This window comes from Oncorhynchus gorbuscha, linkage group LG13, assembly GCF_021184085.1.
Source record: "Oncorhynchus gorbuscha isolate QuinsamMale2020 ecotype Even-year linkage group LG13, OgorEven_v1.0, whole genome shotgun sequence".
Classification (NCBI taxonomy): Eukaryota; Metazoa; Chordata; class Actinopteri; order Salmoniformes; family Salmonidae; genus Oncorhynchus; species Oncorhynchus gorbuscha.
Window position 1 is genome coordinate 45,076,548 of NC_060185.1, and position 22,216 is coordinate 45,098,763.

A 22,216-nucleotide genomic window follows, 5' to 3' on the forward strand; every position below is an offset into this window, starting at 1 on the left:
AGGTGACCAAAAGCCCTGCCCGCCTCAGCCGACCGGTCTTCCCTTCAGCAGTGAGGTAATGGGAGCTGGTACCTGACCAAACTCCCGGATAAAGCGTTGGTAGTAGTTGGCAAACCCCAGAAACCGCTGCACTTCCTTTACCGTGGTGGGAGTCGGCCAATTATGCATGGCTGAAATGCGGTCACTGTCCATCTCTACCCCTGAAGTGGAAATGTGGTACCCTAAGAAGGAGATGGACTGTTGGAAGAACAGACATTTCTCAGCCTTGACATACACGTCATGCTCCAACAGTCGACCAAGCACCTTGCACACCAGGGACACATGCTCGGCGCGTGTAGAGGAGTATATCAGAATGTCATCAATATATACCACTACACCCTGCTCGTGCAGGTCCCGGAAAATCTCGTCAACAAAGGCCTGGAAGACTGATGGAGCATTCATCAACCTGTACGGCATGACGAGGTACTCTTAGTGCCCTGAGGTGGTACTAAATGCCGTCTTCCACTCGTCCCCCTCACGGATACGCACCAGGTTGTAAGTGCTCCTGAGATCCAACTTTGTGAAGAAGCGCGCCCTGTGCATTGACTCGATCACACTGGCGATGGGAGGCAGCGGGTAGCTATACCTCACAGTGATCTGATTTATCTCTTGATAGTCGGGTGCAGACCCCCATCCTTCTTCTTCACAAAAAATAACCTTGAGGAGACTGATGAAGTGGAGGGCCAAATGTATCCCTGCCCCAGGGATTTGGAAACATATGTTGTAGGTGCAAAGACAGGCCCAACTCCGCCACCACCAGTGCAGTCACTGGCCTGGCCCTCCTGTCCGTGGGAACATATCTAACTGGACATCTGCAGTGAACACTCTTACATCCAAAGCAAGGGGATCAAGCACATCAGAACAGCCTACTACTACGCCCAGGCCAACTGGGGAGGGAGGGGGGGTTCAATCAAACCCTGGAAAATGTACTGAGAGCTCACCTAGCTCAGGGTTGCTCCTTCACTGCGTCCTTGTCGCAAACTCTGCTGCACTACAGAGCTGCTCACCACTCCACCACCAGAGTCTCTCCTGCCAAGCTGATGTTAGGACGTGAACTAGAGCTGCCCCTACACACTCCGTCTCTATTGGCAACCCGACAGCCTCGACAGTCAAAGCAGCAGAGCAAAGCTAACAGAGTAAAAGTCAGGAGCGCTGACCAAAGAAAAGAGAGCACGGCTTCCAGCTGGACCTCCAGAGTGGCGCAGTGGTCTAAAGCACTGCATCGCAATGCTACCTGTGTCACTACAGATCCTGGTTCGATCCGAGGCTGTGTCGCAGCCAGCCACGACCGGGCGACCCATGACGCGGCACACAATTGGCCCAACGTCGCCCGGGTTCGGGGAGGGTTTGGCTAGCTGAGGTTGTCATTGTCCACTCTGGAGACTCCTGTGGAGGGCCGGGCACAATGCACGCTGACACGGTCGCCCGGAGTGCAGTGTTTTCTCCGACACATTGTTGTGGCTGGCTTCCGGGTTAAGCAAGCCTTGTGTCAAGAAGCAGTGCGGCTTGGCAGGGTCATGTTTCGGAGGACGCACCGCTCTCGACCTTTGCCTCTCCCGAGTCCATACGGGAGTTGCAGCAATGAGACAACACTGTAACTACCAATTGCATATCACAAAATTGGGGAGAAAAAGGGGTAAAACCATCATCTGGGCCCAGCAGCATTTCAACTGGTTGACGGCTCTCGCTGGCATGAAGCCGAATGAGGAAGGTGCCACCTCCTGCATGTCCTCACTCTGCCATTGATGCCACCTTGAGTGGTTCACTGCTGGTTTCACACACTCCCTTGGCCTCAACTGAAAGGGGAAAGGGGGATACCTAGTCAGTTGTTCAACTGAATGCCATCAACTGAAATGTGTCTTCATCAATTAACTCAACCCCTCTGAATCAGAGAGATGCAGGGGGCTGCCTTAATTGACATCCACATCTCTGTTGCTGGGGAACAGTGTTGCTAACTGCCTTGCTCAGGGGCAGAACGACGTTGTCAGCTCGGGGATTCGAACCAGCAACCTTTCGGTTACTGGCCCAACTCTCTCTCCCCTCTTTCCCCTGGTCCCAATGGGATTTGACTTGCGCTCCCGAGGAAGTAGGATGGGACGGCGGACCTGTCCATGCGGCTGGAAAACATGCTGACCTCCCGCAGACGTTCGGATTGGGACCTGTCAGTTCCATCACCAGCACCTCGCTCCGACGCCCATGGACCTGGGAGGTGAGGCACTTAGGGCGACCGGAGGAGGGGCCATTCCTGCACCATCTGTGGCCGCAGAGGGCACCCTGCTGGTTGGTGCTGGAGGGGTCCCTCAGGGAGTCGAGGCAGCAGGCAGGGCACTGTCGTGTCACCCCAGGTGAGTCGGCACCAGGCTCACCCATAGCCCCCTGTTGCTCACATGTATGTGTTTGTTTCATTTCCTGAGTTTCCACCGCATTCCCAGCATAAGGCACTAGTAGATTCAGGCGCGGCTGGGAATTTTATTGATCGTTCATTTGCTGATAGTTTAGGGATCCTTGTTCCTGTGGATATGCCTTTCACTGTGCACTCCCTAGATAGTCGACCATTAGGGTCAGGGCTCCACTTGACATGGTTACGCAGGAGGGTCATGAGGAGAGAATCAGTCTCTCCCTTATTGATTCTCCTGTGTTTCCCGTGGTGCTGGGCTTATCCTGGTTGGCCTTTCATGACCCCACTATTTCGTGGCAACAGAGGGCTCTCAAGGGGTGGTCACGGGAGTGCTCAGGGAGGTGTGTAAGGGTTTCCATCGGTGCATCTACGGTGGAAAGCCCAGACCAGGTCTTCACCGTGCACATCCCCTCAGAATATGCCGATTTGGCTCTCGCCTTCTGTAAGAAGAGGGCGACTAAATTACTACCTCATTGACGGGGGGATTGTGCGATACATCTCCTGGTAGACTCAGCACTTCCCAGGAGTCACGTGTATCCTCTGTCCCAGGAGGAGACAGGTGAAGTGGTCAGCAGTTCTTTGAGAGAATGGACAACCTGTGCAGGTGTCCAGGCCCAGTACACCTCCTTCTTCAACAACCGACGCAGAGGGGAGGTGATGGCCGAGTACTGGGGCAGGAAGCGTACTGATAATCAGTTAGCGTGTAGGGCCTGCCTATCCCTAAAAAGGGCCATGCATGCACAGTAAAACAACACAGCCTCACATTTCAAATGACACCTGTTAAGTAGAAAAGTAGTTCATTTCCATGTAATTGTGTTGTCATGTGTTGCTGCCTTGCTATGTTGTTGTCTTAGGTCTCTCTGTATGTAGTGTTGTGTTGTCTCTCTTGTCTTGATGTGTGTTTTGTCCTATATATATATAAGTGTGGGGTACAGAGATGACAACACTATTATTGCACACAGAGTGAGTCCTATAACTTATTATGTATTTCATTAGATGTGATTTATGTCCCTAATTACGTTTTTTGAACATGCACTGATTGCATCTTTTATTTCATTTACCCACCTTGGCAGAGAACTGTTATAAAAAATAATAATAATAATAATTTAAAAAAAAATAATAATAAGAATAATAATATAATAATATATATATATATATATATATATATATATATATATATATATATATATATATATATATATATATATATATATATATATATATTAATAACAGTCCCATATCATCATTAGGCCGTCATTGTAAAGTATTAGTTCTTAACTGATTTGTCTAGTTAAATAAAGGTTAAATAAAATAAATACATATAAAGTGATGATGTCGACTAGCACCGCAATGGCACCCCTAAATTAGGTTATTACCGTATTGAGTCGCAACACGGTCACCAATGACGGGTTATTGAAAGCCATTTGGTGGCGCTCCTCTCACAGCTGCGGAGGAATGGAGAGAGGGAGGCATTGAGTTGATGCTTTCGGTTTCTATTTGTCATGAACAGACAAGTGAAACTCCGAGCTTGTTCACAACCTGTCTTTCTCATAGCTCCGTGAAATAAGCGACATTAAGCGACGTTAACGGGTCCAAAATGCGCAAAAAGCTTCAAAATAAAAATCCTCCGTTTACTTGAACACAATATCACAAAGTTGAGTTAGTAGACTAACATTTTGCCTGTTTAGAGGTGCTTTCTGTTTTTCTGTTCCTACCCTCCACTTGTCATGCTATTTAGGAGGTATTGAGGCTAATTGTTGAGTTCTAGTGGTTATGTGTAAATATGTACTCTGCCAAGGTGGGTAAATTAAATAAAAGATGCAATCAGTGCATGTTCAAAAACGTAATTAGGGACATAAATCACATCTAATGAAATACATAATAAGTTGTAGGACTCACTCTGTGTGCAATAATAGTGTTCTCTGTCATCTCTGTACCCCACACTTATCTGCAAAGTCCCTCAGTCAAGCAGGGCATTTCATACACAGATTCAATCACAAAGACTAGGGAGGTTTCCCAATGTTTCGCAAAGAAGGGCACCTATTGGTCATTTAAAATGTTAAAATGCAGACATTGAATATTCCTTTGAACATGGTGAAGTTATTAATTACATTTTGGATGGTGTATCAATACACCCAGTCACTACAAAGATACAGGAATCCTTCCTAACTCAGTTGCCAGATTGGAAGGAAAACGCTCAGGGATTTCACCATGAAGCCAATCGTGACATAAACAGTTACAGAGTTTAATGGCTTTTATAGGAGAAAATTCAGGATGGATCAACACCATTGTAGTTACTCCACAACACTAGCCTAATTGGCAGCGTGAAAAGAAGGAAGCCTGTACAGAATAAAACATATTCCAAAACATGCTTCCTGTTTTCAACAAGGCACTAATGTAATACTGCAAGAAATGTGGCAAAGCAATTAACTTTTTGTCCTGAATACAACATGTTATGTTTGGGGCAAATCCAATGCAACACTACTGAGTAACTACCACTCTCCATATTTTCAAGCGTAGTCCTGGCTGCATCATGTTATGAGTAAGCTTGTAATCGTTAAGGACCGGGGAGTTTTTCAGGATTAAAAAAAACAGAATGGAGCTAAGCACAGGCAAAATCCTAGAGGAAAACCTGGTTCAGCCTGCTATCACTAGACACTGGGATATTAATTCACCTTTCAGCAGAACAATAACCTAAAATACAAGGCAAAATCTACACTGCAGTTGCTTACGAAGAAGACAGTGAATGTTCCTGAGTGGCAGAGTTACAGTTTTGACTTAAATATGCTTGAAAATCTATGGCAAGACCTGAAAATGGTCATCCAGCAATGATCAACAACCAATTTGACAGAGCTTGAATCATTTCTAAAAGAATAATGGGCAAGTCTTGCACAATCCAGGTGTGGAGAGCTCTTAGAGACTCCCCCAGTAAGACTGACAGCTGTGATCACTGCCAAAGGTGCTTCTATAAAGTATTGACTCAGGGGGTTTCATTTTCTTTTCTTTTATTAAAAATGTTGTCATTTTTCTTCCACTTTGACATCGCAGAGTATTTTTGTTCAGATCGTTGACAAAAAAAAGGACAGATTCATTTTAATCCCACTTTCTAACACAACAAAAGGTGGAGAAATTCAACGGGTGTGAATGCTTTCCGAAAGCGCTTCTTTCTGTCCCTAACACTAAAACTAAGACAGCAATCATATTTAAACAAAACAGATTTCTAAACCAAATAAAAACACGTAAATTGTATCTGAAGACTAACTGAAATTTAAACTGAATTCCAAATAAAAAAGGTCAAAATAATAGAAATAAAAACAAATACAAAAACACAAAACTGGAATAACAGATGGGCCTTGAGAGGAAAGATGGTGTAAGGAGCAGTGAATGTTGAAACTGCATGTTCCAGTATGTTTGTAACCAGTGAATGTTGAAACTGCATGTTCCAGTATGTTTGTGAGCAGTGAATGTTGAAACTGCATGTTCCAGTATGTTTGTGAGCAGTGAATGTTGAAACTGCATGTTCCAGTATGTTTGTGAGCAGTGAATGTTGAAACAGCATGTTCCAGTATGTTTGTGAGCAGTGAATGTTGAAACTGCATGTTCCAGTATGTTTGTGAGCAGTGAATGTTGAAACTGCATGTTCCAGTATGTTTGTGAGCAGTGAATGTTGAAACTGCATGTTCCAGTATGTTTGTAACCAGTGAATGTTGAAACTGCATGTTCCAGTATGTTTGTGAGCAGTGAATGTTGAAACTGCATGTTCCAGTATGTTTGTGAGCAGTGAATGTTGAAACTGCATGTTCCAGTATGTTTGTGAGCAGTGAATGTTGAAACAGCATGTTCCAGTATGTTTGTGAGCAGTGAATGTTGAAACTGCATGTTCCAGTATGTTTGTGAGCAGTGAATGTTGAAACAGCATGTTCCAGTATGTTTGTAACCAGTGAATGTTGAAACTGCATGTTCCAGTATGTTTGTGAGCAGTGAATGTTGAAACTGCATGTTCCAGTATGTTTGTGAGCAGTGAATGTTGAAACTGCATGTTCCAGTATGTTTGTGAGCAGTGAATGTTGAAACAGCATGTTCCAGTATGTTTGTGAGCAGTGAATGTTGAAACTGCATGTTCCAGTATGTTTGTGAGCAGTGAATGTTGAAACAGCATGTTCCAGTATGTTTGTGAGCAGTGAATGTTGAAACAGCATGTTCCAGTATGTTTGTGAGCAGTGAATGTTGAAACAGCATGTTCCAGTATGTTTGTAAGCAGTGAATGTTGAAACAGCATGTTCCAGTATGTTTGTGAGCAGTGAATGTTGAAACAGCATGTTTCAGTATGTTTGTGAGCAGTGAATGTTGAAACAGCATGTTCCAGTATGTTTGTGAGCAGTGAATGTTGAAACAGCATGTTCCAGTATGTTTGTAAGCAGTGAATGTTGAAACAGCATGTTCCAGTATGTTTGTGAGCAGTGAATGTTGAAACAGCATGTTCCAGTATGTTTGTGAGCAGTGAATGTTGAAACTGCATGTTCCAGTATGTTTGTGAGCAGTGAATGTTGAAACAGCATGTTCCAGTATGTTTGTGAGCAGTGAATGTTGAAACTGCATGTTCCAGTATGTTTGTGAGCAGTGAATGTTGAAACTGCATGTTCCAGTATGTTTGTAACCAGTGAATGTTGAAACAGCATGTTCCAGTATGTTTGTGAGCAGTGAATGTTGAAACAGCATGTTCCAGTATGTTTGTGAGCAGTGAATGTTGAAACAGCATGTTCCAGTATGTTTGTAAGCAGTGAATGTTGAAACTGCATGTTCCAGTATGTTTGTGAGCAGTGAATGTTGAAACGGCATGTTCCAGTATGTTTGTGAGCAGTGAATGTTGAAAGTGCATGTTCCAGTATGTTTGTAAGCAGTGAATGTTGAAACTGCATGTTCCAGTATGTTTGTGAGCAGTGAATGTTGAAACGGCATGTTCCAGTATGTTTGTGAGCAGTGAATGTCAGTGAACATAGTATCTCTGTGTTGTGAATGTGTGTTTCTCACCATGCAGACGTTGGGCTCCAGCAGCTTGTCGCTCGTCACATCCATCCAGGTCAATTCTATGGACGGCAAGCACGGGGTCAGAAGGTAATCCACCGTCAATTGACTATTGGTACAGGATGGCCCTCGCACCTATAGTACCATCACAAGCAACAACAAAAAACGATCGGATGGGTGTCGGCTGCGGTGGCCATCTGCACACAGGTAGCTCCTGTTGTACATTACAAACAGATGCATTTGTAATGTACAACAGTGCTGTGAGGGGACTGTTGTAGGTTGTGTCCTATTCCCTATATAGTATATAGTGTTTTATAACTGGTTAGTGCGTGTGGTGTTTGTTGCCTTAATGACAACATGTCATGTGGGTGTCATTGAAAAAGTACATGTCCCACAATACAAAACATGACCTTATCTGTTGTAACAGTGACATGTCTGGACTAGACTATAAACTTGAAAGATAATTCAACCATGTCTGTTTGATTGAGCAGTTGTGTTGTGTAATTTGTCATCCTCCGTATCTCCAACAAAGAGGTCAATTCCTCCAGCAGCTTTAGAATAGAATTGAATAAATATAATAATATACTCCATCCTATCATCATCATTCATCTCCAACAAAGAGGTCGATTCCTCCAGCAGCTTTGATCTTCTCCGAGAAGGAATCACACTCCTCTATGAGGTTGGCAGCGTAATCATCCAGAATATGGGTGGATCCAGATTTGATATTCAATGTGCTTAAAGAAGTTGTTCCAGATGAAGGAATGGTAGCTCTCTGGGTGATTCCTAGGAATACCTGCATAGTTTGTTGAGAATGTACATTTTTGTCAGCGGGGATGGTAGATTTCGGCCGTAGATCTCCATGGTATTAACCTGGATGTTATTAGGAGAGGTTCAGCGGATACTAAAACACCCCCTTTGTAATGGTGACAAAGGGCTTTATTACAGAGAAACACTCATCTGTTTCATCAGCTGTCTTGGTGGCTGGTCTCAGACAATTCCGCAGGTGAAGTAGCAGGATGTGGAGGTTCTGGGCTGGTGTGGTTACACGTGGTCTGCGGATGTGAGGCCGGTTGGACATTCTGTCAAATTCTCTAAAATTACATTTAGACTTACACTTAGGCTTATGGTAGGGAAATGAACATTACATTCTCTGGCAACAGCTCTGGTGGACATTCCTGCAGTCAGCATGTCAATTGCACGCACCTTCAAAACTTGAGACATCTGTGGCATTGTGTTGTGTGACAAAACGTCACATTTTAGAGTGGCCATTTATTGTCCCCGGCACAAGGTGCACCTGTGTAATGATAATGCCGTTTAATCAGCTTCTTGATGTGCCACACTTGTCAGGTGGATGGATTATCTTGTCAAATGAGAAATGCTAACTAACAGGGATCTAAACAAATTTTTGCACAAAATTAGAGTAATAAGCTTTTTGTGATCTTTCCGGGATCTTTTATTTCAGCTCATGAAAGATGGGACCAACACTTAACATGTTGAAAAAAAATCTATTTTCTATTTTCAATTTACGTAACATTAAACAATATTTGCTGTGTGATTTTAAATCTGAAAAACGTAATGTAACAGCCAAGTAACATTTCTCCAGGTTGACTTTTATTTAGAAAATTAGCCCTATGATCACATGACCTCAATGTCGCTAGTTTCACAATGCTATTTCCTAAGTCTCCTGGGACGGGTTGCACCAGTTGGGCGTAAAACAATTGGTTTTAAATGCTTGGTCGGGCGTAAGCTACTGGTTTTAGAATCATAATTTACACCTTTTACGCGATGGCAGAAAAGGAAGAGGACACAACCCGTGTCTGTGACCAGTGGTGAGATAATTAAAACATTTTAATATGTAAAACGTTCAAAAGAAAGCATCAAAGTAGCAGTGGATATTCTTCAGCATGAATTGGTAGAATATATGCCTTAGTTTGTTGAGAGAGACCGTTCACTTCATAATAAGATACATTGTCAATAATATTCACTGGGCTGCCACAATTTCAACTTTACATGAGGCATTTCAGTCAATACATGGAATCCTAGTCTAGAATCTTTGAAAGGGAAAGTGCAAGTTGTCGAAAATATAAATAATCAAGTAAAGTACAGATACCCCAAAAAACGACTTAAAGTACTACTTTCAAGCATTTTTACTTAAGTACTTTAAGTACTCTAACACTTCTCCTGTGCTCGTGTTCAACTGTCAGTCACAAGGAGGTGGCTGTGTCCAACTTTGCCTTGCACGAGTCCCACTGCCAGCGGTTCCTGTGCCTGTGTCCAGACTGTGATGAGCCGGTTCCCAGACAGCTATTGGAGCAGCATCATCAGGACCAGCACACCCAGGTAAACCACTCTGCTGTAATGAAACCAGGATCACTTCCAAATACTTGAGTCGATGTTGAGAGATAAAGGGCCCAATTGTATATGTCCGGTATATTGTCGTTTCGTCACTCCCACAGGTGAAATGCACCAAGTGCAACAAAAAGGTGGAGCGTTGCCAGCTACTGGACCATGAGGTGAGACTGCTCAACGGTCTCCTGCATTGCCCCCCCCCCCACACACACACACACACACACACACACACACACACACACACACACACACACACACACACACACACACCATGACGATGCCGTTTCAGTGAATGGATTGGAATGAGTTCCTCTGCATGATCGTCATAATCAAACTATAATTGATAGAGGTGTGTAATAACGATTGTTATAAAGAATGAATCACCCCCCCCCTTCTCAGTCGGATGAGTGTAAGGAAAGGCTACAGTGCTGTGAGTTCTGCCAGCTGGAGCTGCCGCTATCGGCCAATGAGGAGCACAGCGTGGCGTGTGGCAGTCGCACCGAGCGCTGCTCCGACTGTGGACACTACGTCACTCTGAGGGACCAGCCGGAGCATGCCCAGATCTGCCCTGACCTCTATGTTCCCGATAACCCCTCCCCACCATCCTCCAACGGTGAGGCTACCCCCACACTTCAGTTTAAGTTGATTTGCCATATGTAATATTCAACCCATTGGAAAATGGAAATCATAATCACTATCCAGTCAGATGAGTTTGATATGATATGATGGTGTTCGATGTTATGTAATATTCAAACTAATGTGGTGTTTTCTGGATGCAGGCAGGCGAACAGCAGTGGTTTGCAGGAGCTGTATGATGTCTTTCCCATTGGAGGAGATGGCAGAACATCAGGTATGTTCTTATTCAACAGCATGAACCCAAGTCATCATCATCAGATCATTCCTCCTTGTTTTGCCACCTATATTAAGCCTACTTCTGGGACAAACAAGTATTATCAATGCAGATTCTCCATGGAAAGAGCTTTGTGTTTAAATTACTTGTTCAAATCTCTTCCCCAACTGCTAGATGTGGTGTGACCACACATCAGAGGAGGCTGAACAGGAACAGCCCAGTCCTCGTTTGACCAATTCTATGAAGTCCGCATTGTTCTCAGCCCAAGGCAGGAGGCAAGAGGGGAGAGAGGGGGATATTGACCAGATCAGCACCTGTCCCCACTGTCACCTGGCTCTCCCCGTAGTCACACTACGATGGCATGAGGTACAGCGCTGTCCCAAAAACACAGTAGCCTTCTGGGTTGTGTCAATTCCATTTCAATTCAGTCTCCAACCCTGGAATTGACCCGAACCCTGGTCCCATTTTTAATCATTTGAAGTGATGAAAAAGAGACAAACTAACTGGGTCTTTTGTTTCTCCTTTCAGATTAAATGTCAAATCCATGTCAACTTGAAATGAGAAACGTGCTCAGAACTTCTGAAGGAACACTCCATGGTGAATTGGTATAGTGGTTGACAAATTATTAATAACACAATGAACAAGGTTAGTCGTGATTTATTTGAGCAAATCGCAAGTTATTTTTTGCCGAAAATGTGTATTTCAGAGGCAGTTGAGTTATTTCTGGTGACTGGACGGGTTGGGGGTAACAGTAAGAGATTAGGACTTATATTATATTAGTCAGGATATTAGTCAGGATCCTTCTCTACAAGAGGACAAGAGTCCTATTCTATGATTGTTGTATAATACATTGTTTACAACTGAAATGCAGTATGTTCTGAAAATGGGAATGTTTTCTCCGTCATTGAACTCATCAAAAGTTTTACATTTTAATATTTGTTTACTGATGTACATAACTGATTTACAATCAAATGTTTTGCTGTACGCACACTTAAGGATATTATATTTTTTGTTAATAATGGATCCAAATACTGTGAGCCATCCGGTTTTATCTTCTCCTATTGTGATGTCACAAGGTGTCTCTTTGGTTTCATGGTGACAACAATAAAAGCTGTGAAGGTTCCAGAGCTTCAGTTTTGGTGTCTCGTCATTTCCAGGTGACAACTGGGACACATTGATGGCCACCCAACGCACACGTGCCAATGTGTCCTCTGCTTCGCTGTAGTCCAAGTGAACCCCAGAGTCACATAGAATACATTTCAGACTACAGGGAGAACTATTTCTTTACATTTGGTGGATGAATCTGAGAGACGTGAGTGGTTGGGCAAAACTCCTTCCTTGTAAATGAATTACCCCGAGGATCCAGAGGAACAGCTCTCGGAGGATGAAAATGAAGAAGAAGAGGAGGGGGAGGATGAAGGAATAGAGATAATGGATGAGGAGGAGGAGGAGGAAGAAGGCGAGGCGGAGGAAAATGAGGAGCCTAAGCTGGGCTGGGCTAACCTCCCGGACGTGTGTCTGCGGCAGGTGTTCTGGTGGCTGCGTGACCGTGACCGTGTCAAGGCGGCCCTGGTGTGTCTCCACTGGCACCACGTCATGCGCTCGCCCTCTCTCTGGAGGGTTCGAACCTTCAACTTCTCCGGCCGCATCTCCAGGACCCGCCGCTCGGAGCTGGAGACGGCCGTGTGTTACGCCAAGACCTACGGCGCTTACCTGGAGGATCTGGAGATCCGCTTCTCCCACCCCCTCAACTCTCTGGTGTCCCGGCGCTTCCAGCAGACGCTGAGGACCTTCCTCGCTGCACTGCGTAAAACCAGAGGCGGACTACGCCGCCTAACTGTCAACCACATGGAGCTGGACCGCGCCGCCTGGTGCCGCAGCGTACGCAAGGCGCTGGTGCGCAGCCTCACATTCTACCTGCGCCGCGAGAGCTCCCGCCTGGGCTACTTGAGCCTGCGTGGGGCCCGCCTCAACCTGCCCCAGGGCCTGGAGGTGCTGGAGGCCGTGGCTGCATCTCAGCAGCACATCCACCTGGACCGCCGGCCCGGCATCACCCACCTCAACCTGGAGGACTTCTTCTCACAGCCGCTGGCAGTCTTCATCAGCCCCGCCTTCCCCCAGGTCATGAACCGCTTCCAGGGCCTCTGCACCCTGACCCTCAACTACAGCTGCCTGTCGGACGAGCTGCTGGCGGCCCTGTCCACGGCGTGTAGGAGCCTGGACGGGGGAGGGTCCCTGCAGACGTTCACCATACGATGCCATATCCACGAGCCCCACATCCAGGTGGTCTGGGGGGATGCCTGGTCCCATCTGGCCCAGCGTTGTCCCGACCTCCGTGTGCATATCACAGTGGAGCGGATCCTCGACATGGACAAGCTGGGGAGGATTCTGCTCAGAGAGATCCCGCTGCGCTCGCTCAGTCTCACCAGTTGCTACTTCAGTGAACAGGACTGGAGTGTCAAGCCTGCCCTTACCAACCTAGTGCCCTACTACAGGAGCTGTTTACAGGTGAGGATTGGTTTCTCTACCTGGCAATACACAGTAGCAGTCAGCTATGGAGCGATGATGGCACCATTTAGGCTACTGGTTGGTGTGGCAAATAAGTCTGCACAGTATGTGTAGTGTATCAATATCCATGCAGTTCAGACAGATTAAGCCTAGTCCTGGACTAAGGGAATCTCCATTGAGAATGTGTTTTAGTCCTGGACTAAGAGAATCTCCATTGAGAATGTGTTTTAGTCCTGGACTAAGAGAATCTCCATTGAGAATGTGTTTTAGTCCTGGACTAAAAGAATCTCAGATGAGAATGTGTTTTAGTCCTGGACTAAGATAATCTCCATTGAAAATGTGTTTTAGTCCTGGACTAAGAGAATCTCCATTGAGAATGTGTTTTAGTCCTGGACTAAGAGAATATCCATTGAGAATGTGTTTTAGTCCTGGACTAAGAGAATCTCCATTGAGAATGTGTTTTAGTCCTGGACTAAGAGAATATCCATTGAGAATGTGTTTTAGTCCTGGACTAAAAGAATCTCAGATGAGAATGTGTTTTAGTCCTGGACTGAGATAATCTCCATTGAAAATGTGTTTTAGTCCTGGACTAAGAGAATCTCCATTGAGAATGTGTTTTAGTCCTGGACTAAGAGAATATCCATTGAGAATGTGTTTTAGTCCTGGACTAAGAGAATCTCCATTGAGAATGTGTTTTAGTCCTGGACTAAGAGAATATCCATTGAGAATGTGTTTTAGTTCTGGACTAAGAGAATGTGTTTTAGTCCATCTCCATTGAGAATGTGTTTTAGTCCTGGACTAAGAGAATCTCCATTGAGAATGTGTTTTAGTCCTGGACTAAGAGAATCTCCATTGAGAATGTGTTTTAGTCCAGGACAAGGCTTAATCTATGTCAGGGAAACCATCCCCAAGGACTGCATTCAATCGGTATTGCAGAAGTATTGCGGAAAATGTACATTTTAAAGCTAATGTTGCCGCGTTTGTGGAGACTGCGTTCACAGTAAACATTGCATACGTCAGCTCAATCGGAAACAACCTTTACATTGTTATGCAGATCTTCCGCGATACGGAATGAATCCACGGAATGAATGAACTGTCAATAGGAAGTCGGTGGAGCTCATACTTTAACAAGAAACATGACTCCATTCTTGAAGTGTCGTGAATCTCTCTCCACCCCATTCCGTGGGTTAGAAACTGACCCTGGACCTGAACAACAGCCACGAGTCTGTGGACGAGGAGCTGCTGGAGGTGGTGCTGCTGTGCAGCCAGCTGGTCTACATGAAAGTCTGGGCATTCCTGGACATCAGCTTCCTGGACCGGCTGCTGCAGAAACGCCTGGAAAAAAAGATTGTCCTAAGGACCATCAAGGTGAGCCAGAGCTCTGGGAGCTAGGCCAAGGCCATTTAGGCCTACCGACCTGCGTACCAATCTATGTCCTGGCATTGAAGCGATTTACTGACACAAGCTCCACACACTAGCCTGCTGTGTTCTCCTGCCCAGTGAACAGGGATATTGCAGGCATTTTAAAGTGTGTTTGGGTCATAAATAAAACAGCCTTCAGCTGGGCAGTCATCTTTGTCAGTTCTTAAAGGGGCAGGTCCCATTTTCCTTCCTCTACTACTGATGACACTTCATGTGCGGTACCTAGCTATAGCAACGTGCATTACTGTATTATGTGAGCAGTATACTGTCTGGTTTATAAGCTGCTTGTGTTTGTGTCCCAGGTGCGGATCTACATCAACAAATATGAGACTCAGGACGAGGATGAGCAGCTGGAGGAGGTGTACTCTCGCTACAGACAACTCATCAACTCAGAGCTCCACTACTTTGCCATCTCCTACCCCATGCTCTAACTCCTGCCTGACAGACACGTGGGCCCATAAAGACAGCATTTTTTTGGTTATATTAGCACCAGTTAAAGGAAGAGGAGGAAGGAACTACAATTTGATGCACAATCATGATGGGTCTGGCACACACACACACACACACACACACACACACACACACACACACACACACACACACACACACACACACACACACACACACACACACACACAGCCATCGCTGTAAATAAACATACACTCCATAACTCTGATCCTGCTTTTCTTCAAACCCAAATATTGTATTAAAATTGATGCAAACAATACAAGCACTCCAACTTTCCATCACAATGTATACCTCATATTTTATTTATCAGTCAAATGTAAAATGCTGGCCTGGGTATATCAGCATAATCTAAAGAGCCCCACTGTGACCATGGTCTAGGCTTGTCCCAGATCTGTTGATGCAAGACAGCAAAAAGAGATCAGGGACCAGGCTTGTCATGGTGGGAGTGGTATTCAGAAGCTGTGGATGGAGATGGGCTGGCGGAGCTGGGTGCAGATGACCTCGTCGATGTAGAGGGAGTGGGACTTGACCTGGATCTCCTCTTCCAGGATCAGCTGGGAGCGGGTCAGGGCCAGCAGCTCCATCTCTGACTGGGCCTGGGCCTCTCGCAGTCTGGGGGGGGGGGTTGACACAGGACAATGGGAGACTACTACAACTCATGGCAAATAGGCGAAACATTCAATATGTCATTCACATATTACGTTCCGAAAAGTCTCTTAACCAGAGATGCTGTATCTACTAAACAAAAAGACTTGAAATGTAAGCTGTGATATCCTGTTTGTATAACAAAACCATGAGTGTAGAGAATCACTGATCACTGGGTTGTGTCAGGATAACTAATCTTATACTTCGTACAGAGCTAAAACATGACTGTAAAGTACTACAAAATAGCTTGACTTGTAGTTGAAGTGAAAATAGTAGCCAGAAATCCTAGATAGGTTTGAAGAGATCAGTAGGAAGAGTTAGGTACAGTAGACAGGAAAGTGGAGTGCATCGTCACCTCTTGATGTGTGCAGTGAGCTCCTGGACCTCGGAGAGCAGGCGGACCTGGGCCGGGTCATGGCAGAGCTCGATGCTGGGTCTCTGGCTGCGGGCGGACAGCCGCGTTTGGGCCACCTTCAGGGGACCTGCTTTGTCGTTGATGGCCACGCGCAGGGCCTCCAGGTTGCACTCCTGGCTGGCCACCTCTGACAGAACCTTTTAACGGGGAAAGGAGGGAAATCATTCCAGTAAGTAATCATAGGGGGAATCATTCCAGTAAGTAATCATAGGGGGAATCATTCCAGTAAGTAATCATAGGGGGAATCATTCCAGTAACTAATCATAGGGGGAATCATTCCAGTAACTAATCATAGGGGGAATCATTCCAGTAAGTAATCATATGGGGAATCATTCCAGTAAGTAATCATAGGGGGAATCATTCCAGTAACTAATCATAGGGGGAATCATTCCAGTAACTAATCATAGGGGGAATCATTCCAGTAACTAATCATAGGGGGAATCATTCCAGTAACTAATCATAGGGGGAATCATTCCAGTAACTAATCATAGGGGGAATCATTCCAGTAAGTAATCATAGGGGGAATCATTCCAGTAAGTAATCATAGGGGAATCATTCCAGTAACTAATCATAGGGGGAATCATTCCAGTAACTAATCATAGGGGGGGGAATCATTCCAGTAACTAATCATAGGGGGAATCATTCCAGTAACTAATCATAGGGGGAATCATTCCAGTAACTAATCATAGGGGGAATCATTCCAGTAACTAATCATAGGGGGAATCATTCCAGTAACTAATCATAGGGGGAATCATTCCAGTAACTAATCCCAGGGTGACATGTAACTGAGTGGTTAAGAGTGTTTGGCCAGTAACTGAAAGGACGCTGGTTCAACACCTTGAGCTGACTAGGTTTAAAAATCTGCCGACGTGTAACCCTAATTGCGCCTGTACGTCGTTCAGGATAAGACCGTCTGCTAAATGACTGTAATTTAAAATGTGTGGGAATTGCTTCAGTAACTAATCATAGGGGGGGGGAATGGCTTGGGTTAAGCATATAAAGTACGCTTTTTCACATTCCTGCTTACCTTTACCAAGTGGTCCTCTAGTTGTCCTTTGGCTGCCTTGGTCTCCTGGACCTGCAGCCGGAGGGCAGTGCCCATAGCGTTGTGCTGCCTGCGCATGTCAGCAGCCGTCTGCTCCAGGAGGCTGTCCACCAGAGCCCTCAGCGACAGGGAGTTGTTCTTCTCACGCTCTGCTTTGAGGATGTTGATGTTGGAGAAGGTCTCCCACTCCTCTGGTGTCACAGTGGCACTAGGATTGGAGGGATTAAATGTTGTATGTTTTTTGTTCAGCGTGTCATGAAAGGACGGCAGGTTAACCCGGCTGTACCTCAACCGGACGTGATTGGGAGTCCCATAGGGTGGCGCACAATTGGCCCAGCATCGTTAGGGTTTGGCCGGTGTAGGCCGTCATTGTAAATAAGAATTTGTTCTTAACCGACTTGCCTAGTTAAATAAAGGTCAAATAAAAAATAAAAACCGGTAGAAAAGGTTTAGATAAGTAGGGTGGTTAGAGGAGGTATAACACTGACCTCTGCTGGCTGATGGGAATAATGCTTCTAATGGACCTAGTGTATGTAGAATGCCCCAACTATCCATTACAAAGCACTGTGACAAGCCTTCTATTTCTATCTGTAGAACTTAAGACTTTTGCTGCAGGTGAGACTGCATCCCTGGTGAAGATTAAGGGATGATCTTTTGTTTCATTGTATTTCCTATTGCCCCACATTGCACAAACACAAAGCGTCAGCGTTTTACCCTGGTGCTGCGAGCGATGTCTGACTTGTCGCGTTGTCAATGTTCGGGGAGGTGCTCGTGAGGATGGAGCAGAAACCATCAATCTGCTCTGCTTGGAACTTGTCCCGTAGGTCCTTCTCTAGGTAGTACTTTGCAGAGCGGTTCAGTCTGGAGCCAGAACAGAAAAAGAATGAGATAATGAGACTTGTTCGTGTGTGTGTGATGAACCACTTCCTCCCCTCACCCACCTGATCTGTTCATTGGTCTGCTCCAGGGTGCGGTTCAGCAGGGATGCCACTCCCTCGATCACCTCCCTCTCCTTCATCAGTTCCCGCTCCACGTCGTCATGTACCAGGTCAATGGAAACACGCCTCTGCCTGAAACACCCATGGAGACAGATGGTTACTTAAGGCAAAAATCAAAAGTAGGGTATAACGCGAAGGTCTAGGGAAAGGGGGATACCTGGTCAGTTGTACAACTGAATGCATTGAACTGAAATGTGTCTTCCGCATATAACCCAACCCCTCTGAATTAGATAGGTGCGGGGGACTGCCTTAATCAACATCCATGTCATAGGCGCCTGGGGAACAGTGGGTTAACTGTCTTGCTCAGGGGCAGAAAGACAGGTTTTTACCTTGTCAGCTCGGGGATTCGATCCAGCAACATTTCGGTTAATGTGTCCCAACACTCCTACCCACCAAGCTACCGAAAGTTTGTGAATTTGAATCTCATTATGGATAACTTTAGCATTTTCGCTAATAATCAACTTTTCAACTACTTACAACTTTTTAGCTACTTTGCAACTACTTAGCATCTTAGCTAACCCTTTCCCTAACCAATCTCCTAAACTTATCCCCAACCCCTAGCCTAAACCTAAAGTTAGCCACCTAGACAGAATTTGTAACATACCATACATTTAAAAAAAATTGTAACACTGTACATTTAGCAAATTCATTACATTTTGTACATTTTACAAATTGGTAACATATAATATGAATTGTAATTTGTAAAACATATCAAACTAAATGGGTGATGCACATCGACATATTAATACATACCATATGAAACGTAACATATCATACTAAATGGGTGATGCACATCCACATATTAATACATACCATATGAAACGTAACATATCATACTAAATGGGTGATGCACATCCACATATTAATACATACCATATGAAACGTAACATATCATACTAAATGGAATCCCTAGAATTTACATACAGCATAACACGAAATGCTCTGATACCAGGTTGCACGACGACTGAAGGACCTCCTTCTTATTTATCTGATGGTCTTAGTCTGGTGACTCTAGGTCCCTGTTGGAACAGTGAGCAGACTCCTTCCCACCTATTTGTGTATCACTGCATTTTCCAACTGACTGATTGGGAGTTTACTCCTCACCGTTCAGTCAGGCACTGCAGGGCAACTCTGAGGGGCTCGGCACAGCTCTCCAAGGCTCTCTCCACCCGGCTTTTATAGGATATCAGCACCTCAATCTCCTGGACAACCTCCTCCAACTTCTGGTCCAGCTCTGTCCTCCAGAACTTGATGTCATGGATTCTCTGCTCTGAACACAGAGATAGGATGGTAGGAACGGCGTGGTTGGGTATTATCAGAGGTTGTCATGTAATGTATCTGTCATTACAAAGTGGAACAGACAAACCATTCGTTTGCAGTGATGGATCAACTACTACTTTGACAGAAACAGATGATGTTATCACCTCTTCTAATTGATGTAATCTTACCCAGTCTCTTGTTGGCATCCTGTTGCATGCGTTTGGCTGCCATGCCACTCTCCTCTATCAGCCTCTTACTCTCAGCCGTGAGTCGCTCAGAGCGTGAACGCTCAGCCTCCGCATTCCCATAATGTATTTGGTTTGCAAGCCTCCATTCTGGTGGCAGGAACTTGGGCGGAGGGTCCATCAACCTAGACATTTCTCCACTGCAATTCTTTCAGTCTGGAAGGGGGGAAACAATCATCTTTCCTTTCAATAAAGAAACAACATCACAAATGTCACTCAATAAGGCAGATTAATAAGGCAGATCATGTTTTACCAAAACTAGTAAATAGCCTGGCAAACTACCAACTAAATAGCAATTAGCTACAGTAGCTAACTAGGATGGGCATGTATTTTATTTGACTCGCTACAGTAATGTTAGCACGCTAGCTAGCTAGCAAATTGTCATATAAACTTGAGCAAACTAGCTAACAAACATGGCTTGCAAAATGTCAGTAAAATATAAGTTGCGAGCTAAATCTCTCTTCTTACCATACCTTTACTGTGCGCTGTGAAACACTGGTTCGTGTCAAAAGTTGCAACAATGTTGCCCGTCTTGTCTGCAATGAATGAACTCAAGGACAGGTTGTAAACAAACGGTTGCTAGGTCAACGCAGGACGTCGTAATCTGGGCGGAGCTATCAATCGCGGGAAACTTAAAAGGCCAGGAGAGGGATCAGATCTGTGTGAGGCAATTCGCTAGCTAACGTTAGCAACGATGTCATCCAGCAACAAAAACAAGGACAACTTCGTCGACAAGACAGGTGGAAGGCTGTGTTGCTCCAAAAATGATATGAAGATCAGTAAACTCAGAAAGGAGAATGCATATCTCAGGAAGTCATTGGATGAGCTGTCTGCTCAGAAAGGAGAACGATCAGATTCTGGAAATAACAAGCTTTTATTAGAGAAAATCCTGTCACTGGAGACTCTACGGGAGAAGAACGCTCAGCAGCTGCTGGCCAGAGACCAGGAAATCTGCTCTCTTTGGCAGCAGGCCCATGCGGCAGAAGGTGAGACAGTGGCCGGTCTGCAGGCCCAGATAGACCACTATGTCAGGGAAGCCGACCAGAGAAAAAAACTCTTCCAGTCACTCCAAGCCGAGACAGAGGACGTTAAGAACAAGCTGGTGTCCGTGTCTGCTAAGTGCCAGGAGCTGGATAGTAGACCTGGCGCTGAGCAGCAGAGCTGCCCATCAGATGGACAGGTGCTCACCACCAGTACTGCAATGAGCCACGACCACCTCGCAGATGCCCTGGAAAAGAACCAGCAGTGGCTGGCCTACGACCAGCAGAGAGAGGCGTATGTGAAGGTGGTGTTGGCCCGGGTGTTTGGGCTGGAACAGCAGCTGAACCAGGCCAAGCAGGCCCTCGCACAACAGCATAAAGACGCCCACTCAGAAGAGAGGTCAGTGCAGATACAGAAGCACTATGAGAAATTGTTACTGATGACCAAGAGGGAGCTGGAAACTCAGAGAGAGCAGGTCAACACAGCCCAGAGACAACTGTCTGAGCTGCAGTGTAGGTATGAGGAGAAGCAGAGAGAGGTGGGAGAGGTGAGGCAGCAGTTCCAGGCGGAGAAGCTGAGTATCTGGCAGAGTGTCCAGAAGGAGAAGCGTCGCTCTGGGGACAGAGAGGGACATCTGTGGGATGACATGGAAGAGCTCCAGGCTAGACTAGAGGAAAAGGAGACCAAGTCTGCTGAGCTCCTAGTACAGGTGAATCTACTGCAGAAATCCCTACTGAGCCTGCATGAGGAGCAGAAACGCGTCACAATTCTGGAACAGCAGATCCAGGTGTCCGCCAAAGACCTGGAGGATGAGAAGCGAGACTGTCAGTATTTACAACAACAGCTCCACAAGGTGTTGAAGGAGTTACGCAAGGCAAAGGACCACGTTGCCAAACTCGAGTCAGAGAAGGGGCAGAGGGAGTTGTCCCGCCTGTACGAGGCCAGCGCTCACTGCAGACCCCCAGCACCCCTGAAGCGCTCCAAAGAGAACGTCACCTCCCACTCTCAGGTCCCCAAGCTGCTAGACGAGAGCTTCTTAGAGTGCCCCAGCTGCCAAGCCCAGTACCCCACCAGGCACCACCGAGAGCTGCTGGCCCACCTCGAGCACTGTCTGTAAACACTGTCTGGGCTGTACAGGGCTGGAAGCATAGAAGTAGGCCTAGATCTATCCAATCGATTTAGAATCTAGTCCTATTTTTATGGCTGGGAGTACCCGCCCCAATAAGGAAGTCTGGAATAGGCTCGGGGGGACATTTTACCATTCTAAAACGCACTAAACTTCCCTTTTCAAAATGTTATAGCTGGTGCAAACGCCAGCTGCAATGCCATGGTTACTTTGTGCACTGCGTCTGTGTGTTGAGCAGAGTCAAATGTAATTCCTCCATGTGTACTGTATGTACCTTGGTCCTGGATCGCTACTGGATCAGATCAGATTGGCGATCAAACTGGAAATAGCGTTTACTGTATACTGTAAGGAACGCTGCTTCAAGACAGTGAGTGTATTTTATAAAGCCCTTTATAACTGTTAAACTTGTTTACTCACTCAACCTTTGAATTTTTTGGACATG

The 22,216-nt window shown here is 45.6% G+C and overlaps 4 protein-coding genes across 5 annotated transcripts; 3 read left to right on the top strand and 1 right to left on the bottom strand.

Moving 5' to 3' along the window:
- Nucleotides 1–9,142: 9,142 nt before the first annotated feature.
- Nucleotides 9,143–11,788, top strand: LOC123992975 (XIAP-associated factor 1-like). The gene is made up of 7 exons (XM_046294674.1): nt 9,143–9,291; nt 9,667–9,802; nt 9,919–9,975; nt 10,211–10,424; nt 10,591–10,661; nt 10,836–11,027; nt 11,190–11,788. The coding sequence occupies exons 1-7, from the start codon at nt 9,248–9,250 to the stop codon at nt 11,220–11,222; spliced, it is 747 nt and encodes a 248-aa protein (XP_046150630.1). The 5' UTR covers nt 9,143–9,247; the 3' UTR covers nt 11,223–11,788.
- Nucleotides 11,236–15,729, top strand: LOC123992971 (F-box only protein 39-like). The gene is made up of 4 exons (XM_046294668.1): nt 11,236–11,306; nt 11,819–13,169; nt 14,361–14,537; nt 14,894–15,729. Exons 2-4 carry the CDS (start codon nt 12,006–12,008, stop codon nt 15,020–15,022), a joined length of 1,470 nt encoding a protein of 489 aa, XP_046150624.1. The 5' UTR covers nt 11,236–11,306; nt 11,819–12,005; the 3' UTR covers nt 15,023–15,729.
- Nucleotides 15,338–20,704, bottom strand: LOC123992974 (tektin-1-like). 2 transcript variants are annotated; one of them, XM_046294670.1, is made up of 8 exons: nt 20,141–20,704; nt 19,611–19,823; nt 19,267–19,432; nt 18,106–18,234; nt 17,879–18,025; nt 17,147–17,372; nt 16,060–16,256; nt 15,338–15,671 (listed from the first exon to the last, which is right to left on the bottom strand). In XM_046294670.1, the coding sequence occupies exons 2-8, from the start codon at nt 19,798–19,800 to the stop codon at nt 15,512–15,514; spliced, it is 1,215 nt and encodes a 404-aa protein (XP_046150626.1). In that variant the 5' UTR covers nt 19,801–19,823; nt 20,141–20,704; the 3' UTR covers nt 15,338–15,511. The 2 variants fall into 2 exon arrangements, with proteins under 2 accessions (XP_046150626.1, XP_046150627.1); XM_046294671.1 differs by lacking the exon at nt 20,141–20,704 and having other exon boundaries at nt 19,611–19,838.
- LOC123992973 (centrosomal protein of 55 kDa-like) lies at nt 20,236–22,154 on the top strand. Its single transcript, XM_046294669.1, has one exon. It carries the CDS (start codon nt 20,362–20,364, stop codon nt 21,763–21,765), a length of 1,404 nt encoding a protein of 467 aa, XP_046150625.1. The 5' UTR covers nt 20,236–20,361; the 3' UTR covers nt 21,766–22,154.
- The last annotated feature ends 62 nt before the right edge of the window (nt 22,155–22,216 follow it).

What these genes read in the sequence shown, in the direction of transcription:
- LOC123992975 (XM_046294674.1), top strand. Translation starts at nt 9,248, where the DNA reads ATGGCAGAAAAGGAAGAGGACACAACCCGTGTCTGTGACCAGTG. An exon ending in ATCAGGACCAGCACACCCAG is followed by an intron (nt 9,803 to 9,918) that starts GTAAACCACTCT and finishes TCACTCCCACAG; the next exon opens with GTGAAATGCACCAAGTGCAA. An exon ending in TCACACTACGATGGCATGAG is followed by an intron (nt 11,028 to 11,189) that starts GTACAGCGCTGT and finishes TTCTCCTTTCAG; the next exon opens with ATTAAATGTCAAATCCATGT.
- LOC123992974 (XM_046294670.1), bottom strand. Translation starts at nt 19,800, where the DNA reads ATGTCTAGGTTGATGGACCCTCCGCCCAAGTTCCTGCCACCAGAATGG. An exon ending in CTGCAGTGCCTGACTGAACG is followed by an intron (nt 18,235 to 19,266) that starts GTGAGGAGTAAA and finishes TGGGTGTTTCAG; the next exon opens with GCAGAGGCGTGTTTCCATTG. An exon ending in CAGACCAATGAACAGATCAG is followed by an intron (nt 18,026 to 18,105) that starts GTGGGTGAGGGG and finishes TTCTGGCTCCAG; the next exon opens with ACTGAACCGCTCTGCAAAGT.
- LOC123992973 (XM_046294669.1), top strand. Translation starts at nt 20,362, where the DNA reads ATGTCATCCAGCAACAAAAACAAGGACAACTTCGTCGACAAGACAGGT.
- LOC123992971 (XM_046294668.1), top strand. Translation starts at nt 12,006, where the DNA reads ATGAATTACCCCGAGGATCCAGAGGAACAGCTCTCGGAGGATGAAAAT. An exon ending in ACTACAGGAGCTGTTTACAG is followed by an intron (nt 13,170 to 14,360) that starts GTGAGGATTGGT and finishes TCCGTGGGTTAG; the next exon opens with AAACTGACCCTGGACCTGAA. An exon ending in TTGTCCTAAGGACCATCAAG is followed by an intron (nt 14,538 to 14,893) that starts GTGAGCCAGAGC and finishes TTTGTGTCCCAG; the next exon opens with GTGCGGATCTACATCAACAA.